The 18,726-nt window shown below is 34.8% G+C and overlaps 1 protein-coding gene across 4 annotated transcripts in view; it reads right to left on the minus strand.

The window, feature by feature from the left end:
* Positions 1 to 268: 268 nt before the first annotated feature.
* The window catches only part of RB1CC1 (RB1 inducible coiled-coil 1), a 73,465-nt gene continuing 55,007 nt past the window's right edge, over positions 269 to 18,726 (minus strand). For 3 of the 4 annotated variants that reach the window (XM_057397779.1, XM_057397781.1, XM_057397782.1), the window contains 10 exons: positions 16,509 to 18,424; positions 12,916 to 13,075; positions 10,559 to 10,667; positions 10,197 to 10,437; positions 8,576 to 8,627; positions 7,208 to 7,255; positions 5,763 to 5,821; positions 4,567 to 4,703; positions 1,604 to 1,674; positions 269 to 1,259 (listed from right to left, as the gene is read on the minus strand). In XM_057397779.1, coding sequence (XP_057253762.1) covers positions 1,182 to 1,259; positions 1,604 to 1,674; positions 4,567 to 4,703; positions 5,763 to 5,821; positions 7,208 to 7,255; positions 8,576 to 8,627; positions 10,197 to 10,437; positions 10,559 to 10,667; positions 12,916 to 13,075; positions 16,509 to 18,424 — 2,871 coding nt within the window. In that variant the 3' untranslated portion in view covers positions 269 to 1,181. The remainder of the gene's footprint in view (positions 1,260 to 1,603; positions 1,675 to 4,566; positions 4,704 to 5,762; positions 5,822 to 7,207; positions 7,256 to 8,575; positions 8,628 to 10,196; positions 10,438 to 10,558; positions 10,668 to 12,915; positions 13,076 to 16,508; positions 18,425 to 18,726) is intronic. The other variant, XM_057397780.1, reaches the window with a different exon arrangement.

Raw genomic sequence — 18,726 nt, forward strand, 5'->3', positions numbered from 1 at the left:
AATAAATTATAGCCAGTAAAACTATTTTGAAAAAAAGTTAATATGTTGATATGTTAATATGCTGTTAGTATGTCTACCTGAATTCTTTATTGTTACAAGGTAATTTTTGTAATTCCTGAATGTTGTGGAATATTAGTGCCTCTTGCAGAAAATTTAGGTATTTCTATGTAATGAAACTGCTAGAGGAATCAGACAGAAGCTGCAACAGAGTAACATGAAATAAATATTACAGCTAGTATTTAAAAAGCACACACATACTTCAAACACATACAGTTTCAAATCTTTATTGTTTTAAAATTCTACATGTCTTTTACAATTACAATAATTTGTTACTTAAATGACTCTTGTATGGTTAATGTACAATGAGCTTTTTCCTGAAACTCAACCATGAAATACAATTTCATCAATATGATTTTTCTAAATAGATTAATACAAGATTTCTGTTTTGCTGGGAAGAACAAGTGCTTCACTTTGAACAAACAGCACAGGTGTCTTCCCTTCAGAATCTGTGTGATCAATCCATCGAAAGTGCTTCTGAAGATTGCAGACCTAACTGTGACTGATTCTCAAAATCAGTCTATCAAATTACAAGGTTTTTTTTTGTTGCTTTTTTCTTTTTAACATTAAAGAGCATTTTCATGTAATGAAACAAGTCGCAGTAGTTATTTTTATTCATCTACTGAGGCAAACTCATGTTGAAGAAAAATTATGATTATCTGCATGCAATGAACACTCGTCTTTAAATAGTTGATGAATTTTACACATATAAAGAATCTGTTAAAGAGTGCAAGTACTTCGATAATGATTTCACAAAAGGACGTATGCTGGTAATAATGGGAACTAACATTTAACATCTAAATACAAGCTAATGTATATTTAACAGGCAATTAACATGGCTAAACAAACCATGTATCATGTGGTTACCCTTTGAGAAAATGAACTCATTTGGTCCACACTCCTAAAGTTATCTGGGTAAAAAAACTGGAACAGTTAGGGCCAGAGTTTCTGATGAAGTTCTTGTTTCTAAAATGTGACCTGTTAAAAAGTAAAAGCAGTACATCGATGACGTATCTTGTCACATGACCTCAGTATAAAAAGATGGCCTGGTATTTGAAGCGATGAATGAGCACTGAAGGACAAGTCAAAAAAGAATGGAGACAGAATGGACTAAAATTGTTGTGTTATACTTTCTTGTTCCATGGTACTGCCTTCACTCTGTAGAATTTAGTACCCAAAGGAACTTTAAATCTGTTTTGTGCCTACAAAAAAAAAAAAAAATAATGTTAGAACTATGGGATCAGTCCTCTGATTTTTGTATTCTTAAGCAGAAAATTCTCACCCCTCAGCATTTACAAGACCCTTTGGAGTCTGGCAAGGTTTTGAGCAGTATGGACACAGCTACTCAAGTCACTGCTTCACTTACTTATTTTTCTAGTTCCCCTTCTCTTGCTATTCAGTGGCTAAAACTAGCAGGAATGGCAAAAAGTAGGACAATTTGCATGTCACTTATTATGCAGAGAGTACTTTTCAGAATTGTTATAAATGTCAAAATTTAGTCTCTGTTAATTTTATCAGACATTTTTTTCCATTACTATTTCCTTACCTTTTTTGCCTGGCAATATTCCTTTTCCATCACTTTTCCTAGTACCCAAGGCCTCCTAGATGTACCTGAAGCTAAAGAGACAATATACTTATTATTTAAGACAATCAACTACAGATTAACAGGCTATTTAGATTCAATATACTCAAAGATTACTTGCTACAATGATTTTATTGAAAGAAATTATTTTAAAAAGCTTGTTTTTAATAAATGAACAAAATTCAAGTAAGTTCAGATGTCAAGACAGGTCATTGGCACTTTCAAAGTGTTTGGGATTTAAGTTTTTTATTAAAGTTAGCATTAGATGAGACAAAGCCAAATCAAAACTGGAATTCATGTAATGATTCAAAATTATTCTCATCAACCAAGCTTGACCTTTTGGTCTGATTTAAGGTGAGAGTTTCTTGAAGTACTTCAAAGGACAGGAAGTCTTCTGTACTTAGCTATTATTATTACCCCTTACTGAAACTTTTGATTAGTTTTCTGTATTAGTGATGGAAATCAGTTACCCATAAGTAACATTTCAAAGCCCTACAAGTCTGCTAGATTTGGTTGCAGTCTTCTGAGAGTACCTGATACTGTTCAGAAAGCAGGAAAGTGAAAAACCTCAGTAATAAACTGACTGGTCAAAAGAGCAACAGTGGCATATATAAACTTCCCACTTGTATCCATTTCTGTATCAGTAAAGAAATGCCTATGCGCCTTCTAGTCCAAGAAATTATATCCATTTTACTCGCTTTGCTGTTTTCTAACTATCACTAATCATGGCATGAAAAAAACATCAAAATTAACGGAAGGAACAGCTCACACATGCTCTGAATAATGCTAAAATCAATGCATTTCTAAGCATGACTATTTATGAGATACTGTATCTAGTGACGAGAACATGAGTCACTCAAGGACCAGAGTCTGAAATTTTAATCTTACTCCTCAATATTAATCTGGCTATTGACAATGGAGCAGACGCTGTTCTGCTCCACACTCCTACATATCAGTGCAAAGTATTCATATCTGGCCTGAATGCTCTACAATTATATACTTAAATTGCAAAAATCCCTTAAGTTTTTCTTAATTTGCTTGGCTGACAGACTTCACTGATCTAACAAAGATAGTGAGAACGATGTAGTTTTTTTTTTCCCCTTATATTTGCATACGAATACATCCCCACCCTGAAGATAAGGGGCAATATAGTAACCATGTAGTCCTCAACCAATTTCAGTGGTGGTGTTGCATACTAAATGCTCTTAATCTAGGCAGAGATAACCTACAATAGCCAAATCCCTGATACTTAATACTGTAGGTGGATCTATACAGAATTATTAACTTGATATGTACATAATGGTACAAAAGGTAAGATTTAGATGCAGCATTTTGGCAGCCCTTGAAACAATAATGTGCAGTACCTAGGCCCACGCCACTTTTCATCTATCACAATTAATACCAGTGTTCTGGGCTTCCTTTTCCCCACTTCCCTGATGCAGGACAAGAAACAAGACATGGTTTCATGAAGTAATGAGCTAGAGACAAATGTGTTCCTAAAGCAAATGGCAAGTCTTTGTGTTTGTTTTATGTGTAGTTTTCTCAAATTTGAGACCAGCTCTGGCTAGTAAGTGGTAAGGAACGGGGCAAGCTAAGTCCATTTGAAAACAGACAGGTCAGTATACTTACAGTAGTACACAACTGACATGGCTTTTACCTTATATGTGTAAGCTAACAGTAATAAAATTAATCATATTTCACAGTTAAATACATACTACTAATGCCATAGTTCAGAATGTATTACATCTGTAAGAAATATAGGAGTTCTTCCCATATGCCTCACAGAACATGCATAGCACTGATCCTTCAGCAGTCTCAGAATTCAGTTAGAGCTTGGCGGTCTTCTGGAGACTACACAAGTATTTAAGAGCTATCACCTTTCATCATAACTAACATCTGCAATGAGTCTGCTCATTGAATATAAGTTGACAGCTTCTGACATGCAATAACATATAGAAACTTTTAAAGTAATTTAGAATTAATACAAAATTTCCTTTTGATGCATGTTCCTGACATTTCTGTCTGGTGGGTTTGCAAAAAAAATACTACAGATGATAGTTTAAAGACATTTACATGAATATACTTCCTGTAGCACATAGTTAATATTAACCTTTCAAAACAAAGAAAAATAATAATCTTTGCACTAAACTAAGTTTACATAGCTGCCAAAACCAGACAACAAAATCCCTGAAGATTAAGGGAGGAAAAAAGCAAATGTGCCACCAATCTGAACATAAGCAACACATACAGAAACTGTTCTCTGAAAACTTATGAGCCTTACTAAACACCATTTAGATCAGGTGGAAAAACTTTATCAGCAAAAATACTACTTGCAAATCCTCATACAGTGTGGTCTATGTTTTGTTATTTCAGATGTATATTTGGGTTCATCAATTCCAGTTGCTTTACAGAAGATGAGAGAACAAATTTTATCCACAATCTTCAAATAACATCATAAACTCAATTACTAAGAAGAGAGCAATTTTGACAAAAACGTTACTTTAAGTTGCGTATTTCCTTTTCCCATCAAAAAAGACACTGAAAACACAAAACCACATAAAAATAGGCCTAGGACCTACACAGCTGTATTGCGATAGGATTGTTTCCCCTACAGACATGTTAGCATACTTGTGTATATGTACAAAATTGAGATTGTTTTCTTTTTTTTTCTTGTTGAAACTTATTTTGAAGATGCAGATGTTATTTGCCATTTTTCCAAGATATTTAGATTTTTTTTATTTAGGGTGTTCTGTTGAAAAATGCTTGTCATCAGAACAAACAGAAAAGCTACAAAGGTAGCTGACAGCTATTTGTATTACATGCTTCTCATTTATCACATATATTTTTAAAATCATTTACTGAGTGTTAGAAAGTTGAGAATATTATTTGTAGGAGGAGATAATAATTGGAATCAATTTGACACTTACCACACTCACCTGGTTTGAGATCCAGTGCAGCCAGAGATTCTGAGTGCAGGAAATACAAGGTTGGACTAACAGTAAATAATACATAGTTGTCATGCCTTTCATCCAAGATAATGAGAACCAAATCGCCAACCTGGAAACTGGAGGGGAAAAAATAAAAAAATCAAGGAACTTAACTAAAAAAAAGCATAGACGTTTAAAACTACATTAATTATACTACATTTTCTTCCCCAAGTATTGTACAGACTGAGACATAGTTGAACAGCAGCACAAATGTTTCTTCCTAACACCAGGAAAACTCAAGAAGCCAGCAAGCTCTCATGCCAAGTCTCAGCAACAAAATTCAGCTAACTCTTTCTGTCTCCAACATCTGTTTCACAATGTAAATGTGTTTATTCACCCATTAATGAAATGGAGTCTAAACCAGCCACAAATTAAGCATTAGACCACGAGATGGGGAAGGAAGTGGCAAAGAGAGTGGAAAGCTCTTCTCCATACAAGGAAACTGCAAATACATAGACATAAATAGGTAAACTTAGAGAGAAATTTAGCTCATCTACTTTGAAGCTCACTTTCGGATTAAATACACAGTATTTCCAAGCTTTTCTGCCTGGACTTATTATGATGAGAGACTGTACAGATAAGGACATGTCTATTGGACAGATGAGTAATTCTCTCCTGACGTTTTACTCAAAGTCTACCAAGAGAGTTGCCAGGACATTCAAACGCTCACAGGAAAAGTGATTCTGCACATACTGACCTTGTTACAATAGAAAATGCAACTTAGTGTAACTCAGAAAACATTAAGCCAAAAATTCTGAAGACTTCAAGAAGATGAAACTTCTTTTGCAATATAATGGAGCACAACATATCCAAGGTGAGCTACTTAGCACAATTTCAAGAATGTACAGATAAACAGAAAGTCATTTAAGAGACAACTCTAAGGATTCTAGAAATCCCATGAGGCATTATATTTATGAAACATGTAAAGAAAGGCACAGAACTTATGAAAACCACCGATACATAGAATAAAATTTATGTCCAACTGGGGTGGTCCAATAACTGATGGCTAAAGTATAGAGATGGCCTATGTATCTTTTCACCACAGAGCAAGACCATCAGAATTGTGACATTCTTAGCTACGTATTTATTACTGAAGGCTTATCTATCAGTTTATATGAAAATTAACATGTACTTACTCTCTAATTGCTATTTTTTCAGAATGTCTTGAGGATACTGATGACATACTCTGGGACATCTATAAAAAAAGATAAAAGCTATGATTAAATGTACATGGCAGGTAACAATATGGTTAAGATAAATAATTTATTACTGATATTAAGCAGTGTCTATTCTTGCAGATCTTATATTCACTCAAGAAAATAGCATACCTTTCTATCATCCTGTTCTGTACCAGGTTTGGCTGTTTATTTGCAGTTTTGGTGTTGATTTTTTGTTGCCATTTTTGTGATTTTTTTTTCATTAAATGGCCACCTTTGATTAGGCCAACTTCTCCCTCATTATTTAAAACTGAGAAGTGCTTTCCAAATCAGTGCCAATGAAGATTTGTTCTGATTTGTTCTTTGTATAAGGCCTATGATATAGCTGTGCACTGTAACACAAAGGCCACTGGCATTCTAAAAAAGGCTGATGGTAAAACACTGGAGGTTAAGCATGTTTATTGCAACTGAATTCAGTACAGTCTCTCAGTTTTGCTAATGACTGCCACATAACCCAAGTTTACTGTAACAGACAGAACAGTGCTTCCTGGGAAAAAAGTGGAGTCAAACTTACTAAGACCAAGCAAAAGCTCAATTATGTAAGTTTTTGGACATTATTATCATCTCCTATATGCATGATATTTGCCTTTAAATGGCATATAAGCCAACTTTGACAGGATGAACTAGATCTAAAAATGAATGTAACTGTACATGCAGTAACTGTGTTAAGAAATTAAAATGGATAATGATACTTTGTATCTACAAAGGGATGATACATAGCCTACTTAACAGACAAGTAAACAGGGAAGATGATCCGATGTAAATACATCTATTTAATTACCTTTGGTAATATCCTTACAGAAGAGAATTCATAACTGCCCTGCAGAAACTCTGCCTAGAGAAAGGTCTTGTAGTTCTATAGTTTCCTATTTAATGGACTGCTTACATATGCTGTTCAAGCTTGGATTACCCATTCTTGAAGTTTAGCACATAATTTTTTCAGCTGTAACTCAAATATAGTTACCTAGAGAAGATTTCCTACTGCCAGCACCCCACCAGCCACGCACCACTTCCCCAGAAAGAGTTATTAGCCTGTCTTAATGTGAGCTGGAAGCCTTACTGACAGCTCTTTTTCTTGATGTGTCCACTGAAATTAACTCTCCCTATCCCAAACCTGGATGGTCTGTGTTCTTTGGGAAGAACTCTCTTTCTCTCCAGTCCTGTGAAGAGACTTTTCCATGAAAAGATTGGCAAATTAAGGTACCTCTAAGAGGTTATCAGTTTACCCATTTGCCACTTGCCTTAACACTTCAAACATTTTTAAGCTAATAAGCCCACTTTTTTAGATTTTAAGAAACTTCACATTTGTAAGCTTTTATTCTCTTCATGAAACTTGAAAAAACATGCATTGCACAAATACTTACCAATCGTTGATTTAATCTCTTATTTTCCTCTTCCTTCAACTGCAAAGTCTGAAAGAAAATTTTGTCTGATTAAGTAATACACCTTACACCATATAAACATTTAAAAAAATGTTCTGATATGACAAGACCCAGGCTACTTATACAATATACATATTTACTACAGCTCTCAATTTTCAAACAGTTTCAAAACATCTCTTGAAAAAAGACATGTTAAAGAAATTTGAAGTCTAGCAATTACCACAGTGCTACAAACCCCACTGCTGTTATGCTTAGCTTCATACTATCCTTAAGTTAGGAAAACATTTCACTGATTAAACAGCAAAAGAAATGCAACACATTATTATTTTACAGCTCTACCTGTGACAAATCCTTTGTAAACAGATGACAGAATCAAGCATGTAAGAGCTCCTACTCTAAAACATCTAGCCACTTGCATCATGCAGTGCTACAAACCATTAACAGAAAACGTTCATGTTCTCCAACTGATCACGTTTTAGTCATAGTGATCCTAGAAAGCTAAAAGCTATAGACACTTCTTTTTTTAAGTCAGCTTTGAATGGGCAAGAAAATGGAATGGAGTTAGATACAAATGTATAGTTAAGATACTAGAATCTGAAAGATTCCAGTGCAGCTACTTAGAATTAATCTCACCTTTTACAAAGAATAATAGATTTATTTCAAAAAGGTTCAAATACTCAAGTGTACATTGAAAGCTATTCCCAAAATGGAAGTTGTAACAGAAGTGAAAATTTAGGCACGCATTTGGGAAAAGCAGGGGTGGAAAGGTAGAAACTTGTAGTTCTACCCTATAGAAGCATAACACTTACTTGAGAAAAATTGCAATTTTCAGCACATCCATAAGAACTGCTATTTCAGTTTTTACATATATTGAACAATATGGTCAAGATTATAATGTACCCCAGGTACAATTAAAATGATCTAAGCCTACGAGGAGAATTTACCAATTTCCAAGAAAAACAGGTAAATCAATCCTAATTCCCACCCAGGTGCTCTGGACGCTTTAATTTGAAAAAGTAATCAAAACTTTTTTTGCCACAGAAATTCCCTAGATCACTGACCTGTCATTCCTAAGAAGAAAGATTACACCTGACTCATTCCTGCTGAAGCCTACTTAAACAGAATAAACAAACTTTAAGCTAGGACAAGTGTAGGTGTAATGTATTAATATTTGTTTCTAATTACTTCAGTGAATTATACTGATCTGACACAAGTACAATGAAAAACTAGCTTCTAAAATTACATTTACAAGACTTGCAGATACTATATTGCAGAGTAAAACCAACCACAACACAACTTCACACATACATAAATACTTAATTGCAGTGCTTAACTTCACAATCTACTCACTCTTTCTAATAACATTATCCTCTGTTTTTCTTCAGACATATGGACATTTTCACTAAAAGAGAAAGAATAAAATGTACAGGTTAGAAACTGGTTTGTTTTAATGATAAAAAAATTATCTTTCCCACTTCTCCCATCTTCATTTATCATACCTTAAGAATCAGTACCAACATTTCTAGCATGTTTGGGGAGATTTTTCTGCATGTTTTGCATTATTTTCAAAACATCGGGATGTAAATCAATGTTCTACAATGTTTCAATGTATGTAATGTAAATGTCAAGAAAATAAAAAAAAAAAAGGATTTCTGCATGCATCATCATAACTTTTTTTGGAGCATTGCTCCTTAGTATTCAAAAATCTTTACACAATACATTTAGGTACACTTAAATTAAGAAACAAAGCTCTGAACTTGATGTACATTTTCATGGAAGCTGGTATTAAAAAAAAAATACCAGACAATACACCTGCAGTAGGCTGGACTCCTGACAACAATCAACAGAACAGCTTTGTGTACCAGTCAGAATTACTTAAACTCAGAAGACTTCACAGACATGTACTATGACCAGATCAGTCTGCTAGCTTTACATGTAGACTCTTACCTCCCTAGGCAAAGTGTGATATGCCAATAGCAAAGTGCACTGCTATGTTAGAGTACCCAAAACAGAGAACACAGTAAAGCCGAGGACTGAAAAAAAACTCTAAGTTTCCTCTGATCTCTACAATAACCTCAGGGTTTCAAGCACAGCTTCAGACACCTACCTGCAAATTAACCCCCGCCTAATTAAACCTCCATACAAAATGGTGATAGTTAAATATATGTATCAATATAGCTATTTGAATTTGTTGTAAATCCACATTTTCAACCAGATTTAGACACAAATGATCCAGTCTTAAGTAAACCATCTAGTTTGAAGTACATAAATTGCTTGCCTTAGCAAACAATTTTGCTCAAGTAAGGGTTTAGATCATTGCCAGTTTTTTTCCCCAGTGCCATCACTGCCTTCCAGTAAGTCAGCAGTATATCACAGTTGGACTGCTGATGATTCAGAAGTTATACAAAGAGATGCTGAATACCTGTCCTGCTCTCCAATAATAAAAAGCATAAATCTATCAAGGCCACTTAATCAGCCTGGGTCTCATTGCTTGTTTGAAATCGTGAGGATTCAGCCTAATTTCTACCAAGCATACTATCAACCCTTCCCCTCCATCAAAAAATGTCATTATACTACCTTACAGCAGACATGTACCCAAGCAATCATAAAGCTTGTTTCTAAGTGAGAGCCAGCCACTGTCCTAAAGATATGCCAATAACATGCAGATAACCAGCTCATTCACTACTGTAATTGTTTTTCTCCTATTTGACTTATATTTCATACACTTAGGTCTCTTTTTTCATCTCATACTAGTGGGGCCAAGTTTCACCCTTAAGACGCATACTTCTAAGTCACCAAAACCATGTCTCAGATGACTCTGACACCACAATTGCATGTGTACATTTAAAAGAATATTTTTAGCAAGAACAAAGGCAGAGGAGTATTATGCATGCTCACTTGTACTTCACAACACATCTTTAACGAACAAGACCATGCACCATGTATTTCTACCACAACACCCCATACTTACTGCACAGCCATCATACTGGTTTCCATTGTGGAGTCCATTCTCCCTTCAGATGCAATGTCAGAAACCAATCTGTCTGTGTCGGTGGAAATATCAGCTGCGCAGGCTCCACAAGCTTCTGAAGTTGCCACTGAGTAGGTTGATGGAGAAAAACTACTACTTCTCAGCTTATTAACTTCTTCTTCAAGCTTTTTCTTCTCTTCAAGTAAGCGAGCTCGATCTTCAGAAAGTGTTTCAATCAAATCTATGACACAATTTAATAGAAATTCTTTTAATAACAGCAGTACTAAGGATCACAACCAAGCTGTAGTGAATGGAATTGTCCTACTAGAAAAAGATGAATACTTCTTCAGAACTTTGCTTACCCTTATCTTTTTCTTGCTGTTGTGTAAGCACTTTTAATTTATCACTAAGATCATTAATTATGCTTTCTTTTTTCATTTTCTCTCTTGCCAGTACAGTGTTAAAGTTGGTCTGAAAACAGAAAGAAGCATTACTGAAACACGAAATGCCCTGTACAAACCTAACGCAAAACACATCACTGGAACAAGCAAGTACAAAAGATATCACCCATTTCAGTTTCATAAATTGTAAGTAAACAAGGAATTAAGACTGTTTACATATTACTCTGGTAAAGAGATAACATGGCTGTACATTTTGTTTTGAGGTGTATCTGTACCGTTTTTTTAAAATCATTTTTATCCACCTGGTTCCCCCAAGCCCTAACTATAAAGAAACTGTCATTAAAAAATAATTTGTAAAGTTGTCTGGTTTTTTTTTTTTTTAAACGTAACACTTTATATTCCCATTAAAATACGACAGTTGCACATTTTATATTAAAACCAGTTACTTTCAGGATTTAAAAGATTAAGACAAAGACACACTGCATCAAGGTATGTTACATGTAATAAAAAATATAACTAAACTAGAATAACATACTAGAATCTGAATTTAAAATAAATTTCAAATCGCACATTAATTCCTCGGCAAGCAATTAATTAATGCAGAAACCATACAGGAATCCTGGCTAATAGCCTGAATAAGTGAACACAAAAAAGGCTAGCGTATCTTTTGGTATCATTTTGAAATACCTTTCTGCTTCTCCAATCCTTTGACTAACCATCATTCCTTCATCCCTTCTACTCTTAAGGTTGTGCTGAAGAGACAGACAAGAGCTACCAACAACCATATACTAAAAGCGTATTTTAAATTAAATTTCCACTTTTTTTTCTGTAAATTTTAAGATTGTCTTGACTGACACCTATCAACTCTCAGTCTTAAAATGAAAGCAATTTGGCAGGCTACAGAACTTACATAGTGTACAGCAGCCTTTGGTATATGTCTGCATAACAAAACTACCACACACCACAAGCATAAACAACAACACAATGGTATCAAAAGTGATGTTAAATACCCAGATTATTCAGTGATCAGCAGAGCCAGTCCAGCAAGCTTTCAGCACTGACCGAAACACCGTTTTTACAGTTTTAAGGATCTGGTTTCTTTTCCTTAACAAAAATTACTTTTTTTTTTATTTTCCCTTTCACTTTCCCTGTGATTTGCTGTTAATGCCTTAGAATCATCCCTTCCACACTGCTGCACAAATAAAGAATGTTATCAGTGATGAAAACGGCATATTAAGGCATATTCTGCTGAAAAAAGTCTATGATTACCAATGTAACCTATGAAATATTGCTATTAAATTTGCTATGTACTTCTCACTTCAGTGTTAACGTCTGCAGTAAAAAAAAAAAACTAAAAAGCATTCCTTTCCTTATAACTGTCTGCAATTTTCTGTTCTCTGTCACAAGTGACTTATAGCATTCATTCACTAAGCTGGCTGATTGCTACACTGTTTCTTTGTCCTTATTTGATCCTACCATAGCTAAAGTTGTAGAGGTGCTTAAATCAGAAAATCCTTCTTAGTGCTTAAATACAACAAAGCTGTAGATAATAGCTGTTACAAACAGATTTACTTTAAGAACTGAAGATTCACCTACAAAATACTAGATTCAAGATGTTTCAAAGAAAAATGTGGATACAATTATTAATACAGTGCAACATGGTGTACAAAGCGTTTCTAAGTTTATTAAGTAAAATATAACATTTGCTTTGAACCTCAAACACCACCTCCCAGGCTCATAAAGTTATACAGCCCTTATGTAGCATTCCCAATCAATGAGTATTTCAAATAATTAATTTTGTGTTGTCCACAAATTTGGTGTTGCTAACTTATGATATACTTAACTATGTTATCTTTCTGGAATTCAAGAGCTTAACGGATAAAAATTTACAGCACTAGTTTAACAACTTAAGCAAAAGAAGTCACAAAGTAACAAAAACTTAATCTAGATTGTCCAGTTCACAGACATTTAAGGTGGCATTTGTTTTGGCTGGTTTGTTTGTGGTTTTTTGTGTGGTGGTGTTTCTTGGTTTTGTTCGGTTGCGTTTTTGTTTGTTTGGTTGTTTGTTTTTTGTGGTTTTTTTTGCATTTTTTTGTTGTTTTGTTTTGTGGGTGTTTTTTTTTAATCTTTTTTCTAATGCTTAAGTGTTGGATTCTATTAGCACATGGTATACTGGCTGCAGATAACAGGACAAATTTAGAATGTTTATGAGTTATATAGCAAAACCACCAAAAAAAAGACCCTAACACCATTACTTCAAAACAGCAGAACATGCAATTGTCATGGGAGCAAAAGTAATGAAAAAGAATCAGCTTTACCTGCTGTTCTGCAGTGAGTGATGTTCTGATATTCTGCATTTCTTCATTCTTTCTTTTCTCTTGTTCTTCAAGTTGCTCTAGGAACTTCATTTTTTCTTCCTGAAGCTTCTCTTTAAGTTCAGCAACCAAGCTTGATTCAGCAGATGATTCAGTTGGAGGACTTAAAAGAAAATGAGTAGGCTTTAAATTTGCAGCATATACAGAGTCCCAGAATACATGAAATAAGCAAACAAATATCAGAAGTTTGAGACTTTTTTCTGAGATATTTAATAAATACTGTATTCTTTACTAAGTCACTACCAATCTTCAATTCTACTTTTGAATCATGAACACCTCACCAAGTTCTTACTCTTGTGAGTTTTGGTTGTTAGTGTACTACACTGGTTCCAATTTTGAAGCTTTGTTGAGGCAGCAGGTTCTTGTGTGCACTGTTTTAACACAACGGTGTGGAAAGCAGTTAAGAGAGGAACAATAACAATGAACTCCTTGTAATTTCTTAGTATGCCAAACTGCAAAGCCTTCAGAACTATCCCATAATTGAAGCAATTCAGCAATAACTCTGATCCTAATGAATCCAGACGTGAAACTCAAAACTCTGGGTTGCAGAATCTGGAGGACAATTATAAAGAAAGGAAAACATCAAGATCTGGGGAGTATACAGAAGCAGTATGCCCGCTCCTTACTTTACAATCAACAAAAATCACTCATCTTATCCCAGGTTATCCAAATGCCAAGTTAATACCTTAGCATAAACCCAAAGTTGTTAGCTGCACTAAACCAAAGCAGGTACAATCTGCCTCCTGAACAGGCTGCCTGGTCTACGGCCTGTTTGCAAATGTCAGCCGAACCGCTGTTACTCTGCAAAGGATGTTATAGATATATATATATCAGGTACTGTGTTTACATGTTTAATCTGCAAAGGTATTAACGACTATGGCAACAGTGACAATGCCTAACTTTTTTGATTGTTTTTGAGATTCCAAAAGCACATTTCTTCAGAGATTAGGGTTCCTTTGTGCAGTAAACACTGCACTACTCTAATATGACAAAGGATGTGTTTAGCAACAGTACCACTAACACAACCCATACGGGCATATACTGAAGATACAAACTATTATGCAGTAGCTAAGCACTCAAAAAGCCCATGCAAAGTTGTAAATAAAAAGCTCTGAAAGGCAACTGAAGTATATACACAGGCTAAGCAACCTTTGTCATTCCAGAAATGAGAAGTAAAATAAGCAAAAGAACAAAACAAGTCATGAGACACCCAAGCAGATCTTTTCTGTGCTACTGAGAAAGCATTTTTGTACTGGATTAAATAGCAACTTATTTCTAAAATAGGGCTAGCTGTGGGAGAGAGTACATGCTCTACAGGGAAGCTTCACTACTGATGGCAGTCTGATAGAAGTGCCTGGACAATACCAAGGCTGGAAAATGCCAAAGCTGTAATTCAGTTTTCAAAGCAGTCAGGCTTCCTATTCTATGTTTAACATTCTTTACAATGTTATATGTCTTTTAACTCACCAGCAAACTGCTTAACAATGAAAGTCATTAGAGAAATGGTGTGCTTTGATGCACCTTTCTACATACAGTAGAAAGATTAAACAGGAGAGTTACAAATGCCTTGTAGTTTTATTATCTTTCCTGATCATGATGACTTGAATTTCAGGCACATTGTAACCAAAATACATTAGGTTTAATACACTGGTAATGCATGGATCACAAACATTTCTTCACCATTTCTAAATATTTTTGTTAGTTTTCATGTAAGCTCAAAGCCTAGATTCCTAATACCAGCACTCAGGTCAAATTTAACAATACACGCTCCTGTCTGTGCCTTCCAGACAGCTAATATAATATTGCTCTCGCAGGAAAGGACATTTAACTGACAAGCATATAGCACATGCCAACTAAAAGTTGATTTCTACCATTACAAGTTACTGCTGAACAGTGACTGAGTGAGGATAACAAGGCAACTCACCTGGAGTTTTAGGAACCCAAAACCCAAACAACTAGACAGTGATTTTGAAATATTAAGACAGATTCACTTAGCATGTATGCCTTCTGGATATAACACACAACATGTCTTTATTCCTAGAGAAAAAAAGCTAACAGCAGACTAAAAGCATAAAGAGGAGCCTTAGGAGGCAACACGTACTCTAAGGTCACACTGGAAGTTAATTAGACTAGCAACATTTCTTTACACTGAGGCAGATAATATTTCTTTGAAACACATATCCCGTTTGTATAAGAATATAGACAGTTGGGCTCAAAAGTTGTTCAAATTTAGGCATAGGTAGTGAATTTTTAGGAAGTCTGACGACAAATACATCTTTTTCCTGTTGATTAAAGCTTTTTAAACTTCTACAGTGCATTAATATGTATAAAAGGAAAAGAACATAAGAGTATACCTTTATTTGCTTCATTTCACCATATTTCGTTAAAGGGCAGTTTTTAATTTCATTATATCCCAATCTTCATTCAGAAAACATAGTATTATCAAGATAAGTTCTTCCACTGACATACAAACCAGACATGACACAACATCGTATATTGATGGATACGGTCACATATCAAAATTCTGAGGTAATGCGACTGAAGTTGATATTTCAAGTGAAGCAGATACTCAGATTTCAATTGCACTATGTAAGTGAACTGTGCATACATGTTGGACTCTTCTTGCAAAAGTTAAATACTAACTTAAGTCTGTATGTTCTGTGGTACTTTTCTGGCTTTTATGCCCATTCCCTCTATTTTTTTGGTCTTTTTCTATTTCACACACCTAGAAAACACCTGCTCTATTTTGAAACAAGATCTATCCACTTTGTTCCTTCCCACTAGAAGGATAGAATATTGTTTCTAAGCATTAGTCACATAGAAAAATTCTATTTCCATTCCAGAACACCATGAAAGAATAAGAAAGTAATTCTAGCCATTTATGGCAAGGGATCTTTTTTTTTTTTTTATAATGGAATATCACTGTAGAAATTAACAATGAGAAACAACGTTAGAATGCTCTTTAAAATGATGCTGCCCAACTGTATTTCATTATAAAGCTCAAACTGAGGACCCTGAAATACATAACCGTTGCAGCTAAAGTCAACGGAAGTCCAGGAGGCCATGGGACATTTCTCAGTCATCAAATACGTATTCCCTCACACTTTTTCATGCCGCCGTTTTCCTCCAACAAGAGCATACAGTTAGCCAATAAAAAGAAGTTATCACGCTAAAAGCCTTATACACGCCTATACAGTGCTAATGCCAGAGCAAAAGGTGGGAAAGGGGAGAGGCTCAGACCATCAAAATCGGAATTTCAAGCAACATGCTGCTGTGGGAACACTCCTTCACTGTAACATCACAAATACTATCACTTCATTGATGTCTGTAAATAATATTGTATAATATATTTTACAACCTTTCAGATTAACTACAGACACAGGAATATCACTACCAATAAAAGTAACTTGAAATATAGAAACCAACCCAATAACCACAAATACACAGAAATTTTACTTATTGCAGTGCATCATGAATATACTATGTTAATTACTTTAAAATACTAGGAAAATACAGTAACTTAATTCTTACAGTACCTCCGATTTACTTGAATCTCAAGTTGCTGTATTTTTTCCAAAAGCCCTTTTTCAGCAGCTTCCCTCTGTAATTCAAACTCTTTACAAGCAGTTTGTACTGCATCCTCTTTTTCACAATTGAGCTTCTGAATGAGCAACTGCCTGTCTTGTTCTTGGTTAGATACTAGCAGGTCTTTCTCTTCCTTAAGCTTATGGATAATAGCTTCATATTTTTCCTGCTGTTCACAGAGAGACAATTTTTCTGTTTTTTCCTTTTCTAGGGCATTCACTTCCAACTCTAACTTACTTTGTAGTTCTGTTATTTGCTCTGAGAGTCTTTTTTCTGCCTCAGAAGTTTTTTGATGAAGAAGTGTTACTTTATTTAGTTCAGTTCTAAGCAAATTGGATTCTTCTTCATATCTGTCGACTAGCTCAGAAATGCACTGATCTTTCTCAATTGTCATCAGAGTCCTCAGCTCCAACAAGCCCGCTTGATATTCATCACTACTAATTTGTATTCTGTGGTTTAATTTATCTATCTCCTTTTTTAAACTTTCAGTTTCCTTCTCAATCTGAGATTTTAATTTCTCTTGCTGCTGGTTTCTGCTTTCTTCCAACAGAAGCTTCATCTCATCAGTTTCTGCCTCTTTCAGAGCAAGTTCAACTTCTAATTTGCACCTCAAATCGGACAGATCTGAAACCTTGAGTTGTAAATCTTCGACTTGCTTTTGTTTCTCTTGCACAACTACTGCATGAGATTCCTGCATTTGTTCAAGTCTATGCTGGTTCTCTTTTTTTAATTTATCTAAACAGTCCTTGTGCTCAGCTAGCACTTTCTCAAATTCCTGTAAATGCCTGGCTTGTAGGTTGCTTTCCAGTTCTTTTAAATGGCTTTGCTCTAAGCTCTCAAGTTCTGCCCTCAGGAGTTGTAGTTTTTCATTGTTTTCAACATGAAGTTTTTTCAAGTCTTCAAGTACTATCTCACGTGACTGTCTCAGTTCCTTAATTTCACAATTTTGTGTCTCCATCTGGCATTCCAATTCTAGTAATTTCTGGTCTTTCTCATTCTGAAGGCAAACTACAGCTTCTTTCTCATTTTTCACCATTGCAAATTCATCATTCTTATTCTGAATAACTTCCTCAAGGCCTAGTAAGTCCCCTTTTAACTTTTTAATCTTCTTTTCATTTTCTTCACCATCCTCCAATAATTTATTAATTCTAGTTTCATATTCACTTTTCAAAGACTGTAATTCTTTTTGATGTTTATCTTTTAGTGTTTTTTCAAGTGAGAGTTTTACCTTCTCAATAGTATTTACTATTTCTAATGAAGTGCATTTTAAAGAATTAGAAAAGTCACACTGTTCTCTTTGTACAAGTGTTCTAAAGTGGCAAAGATCTTCTTTTATACCTCTTAAATTTACCTTTGAATCTTGGGCAATAACACTACACTTCTCCATGCAAACACTGAGAGATGTATTTTCTGTTGAAACGTCCTTTACACTAGAATTTGTATCTTGCATACGTCTACTGTCTATTGCATTGATAACTGAAGAATAAAGAGATTCCACCATCATTTCTGGACTTTGTGGATCACTTATTACATTAGGAGATATTGGATTTTCTTCTATTACGAATTCATTAACTGCTGACATAAAGTCAGATTCTGGACTTTCTGCTAATGAATCCAAGTCTAATGATCCTTGCTTAAGAGCTTGCTCCAAATTTGGATGGGCAATAGTTTCAAAATCAAATGTATGAGCATCAATGCTGTCTGGAGACAACTCTTCTAACGGAGCTGGGGGACACACAGGAGGACACAGGGGACCCTGAAGACTGAGCGATGGAGGAGTTCTTGAAGAGGTAGCAACTGGAGTTCCTGTTGTAGTTTCCATCCTTGGTGTGGTAGCAGATTGTGGCGATGCTTGGCTATTGGAGGCCTACAAGTTATAAAATATAAAACAAACAGTAAACAGAATGATAGGCAAAGCTGTTAGTATTTCAAATTATTAAAAATTACCAGGCAAAACAAGAATTTAGAAAGTCAGCTTTCTTCACCTTGACAGTACAAAATAAGTGCAACTAAAAATTAAGTAAAAATGACAGAAATTGAGAGATTTTCCAGTACATTTAAAAAAAAAAATCGCCATTTAAAAATACATAATTATTAAATGTTTACTGTCCAAAAGTTCCACACAAGTCACATATAATTGTATTTGAAAGGGCTTGAAAAGTAACCCAA

This window comes from Pezoporus wallicus, unplaced genomic scaffold, assembly GCF_028554395.1.
Source record: "Pezoporus wallicus isolate ANWC-B61680 ecotype Strahan unplaced genomic scaffold, APGP_CSIRO_Pwel_v1 contig_227, whole genome shotgun sequence".
Lineage (NCBI taxonomy): Eukaryota > Metazoa > Chordata > Aves > Psittaciformes > Psittacidae > Pezoporus > Pezoporus wallicus.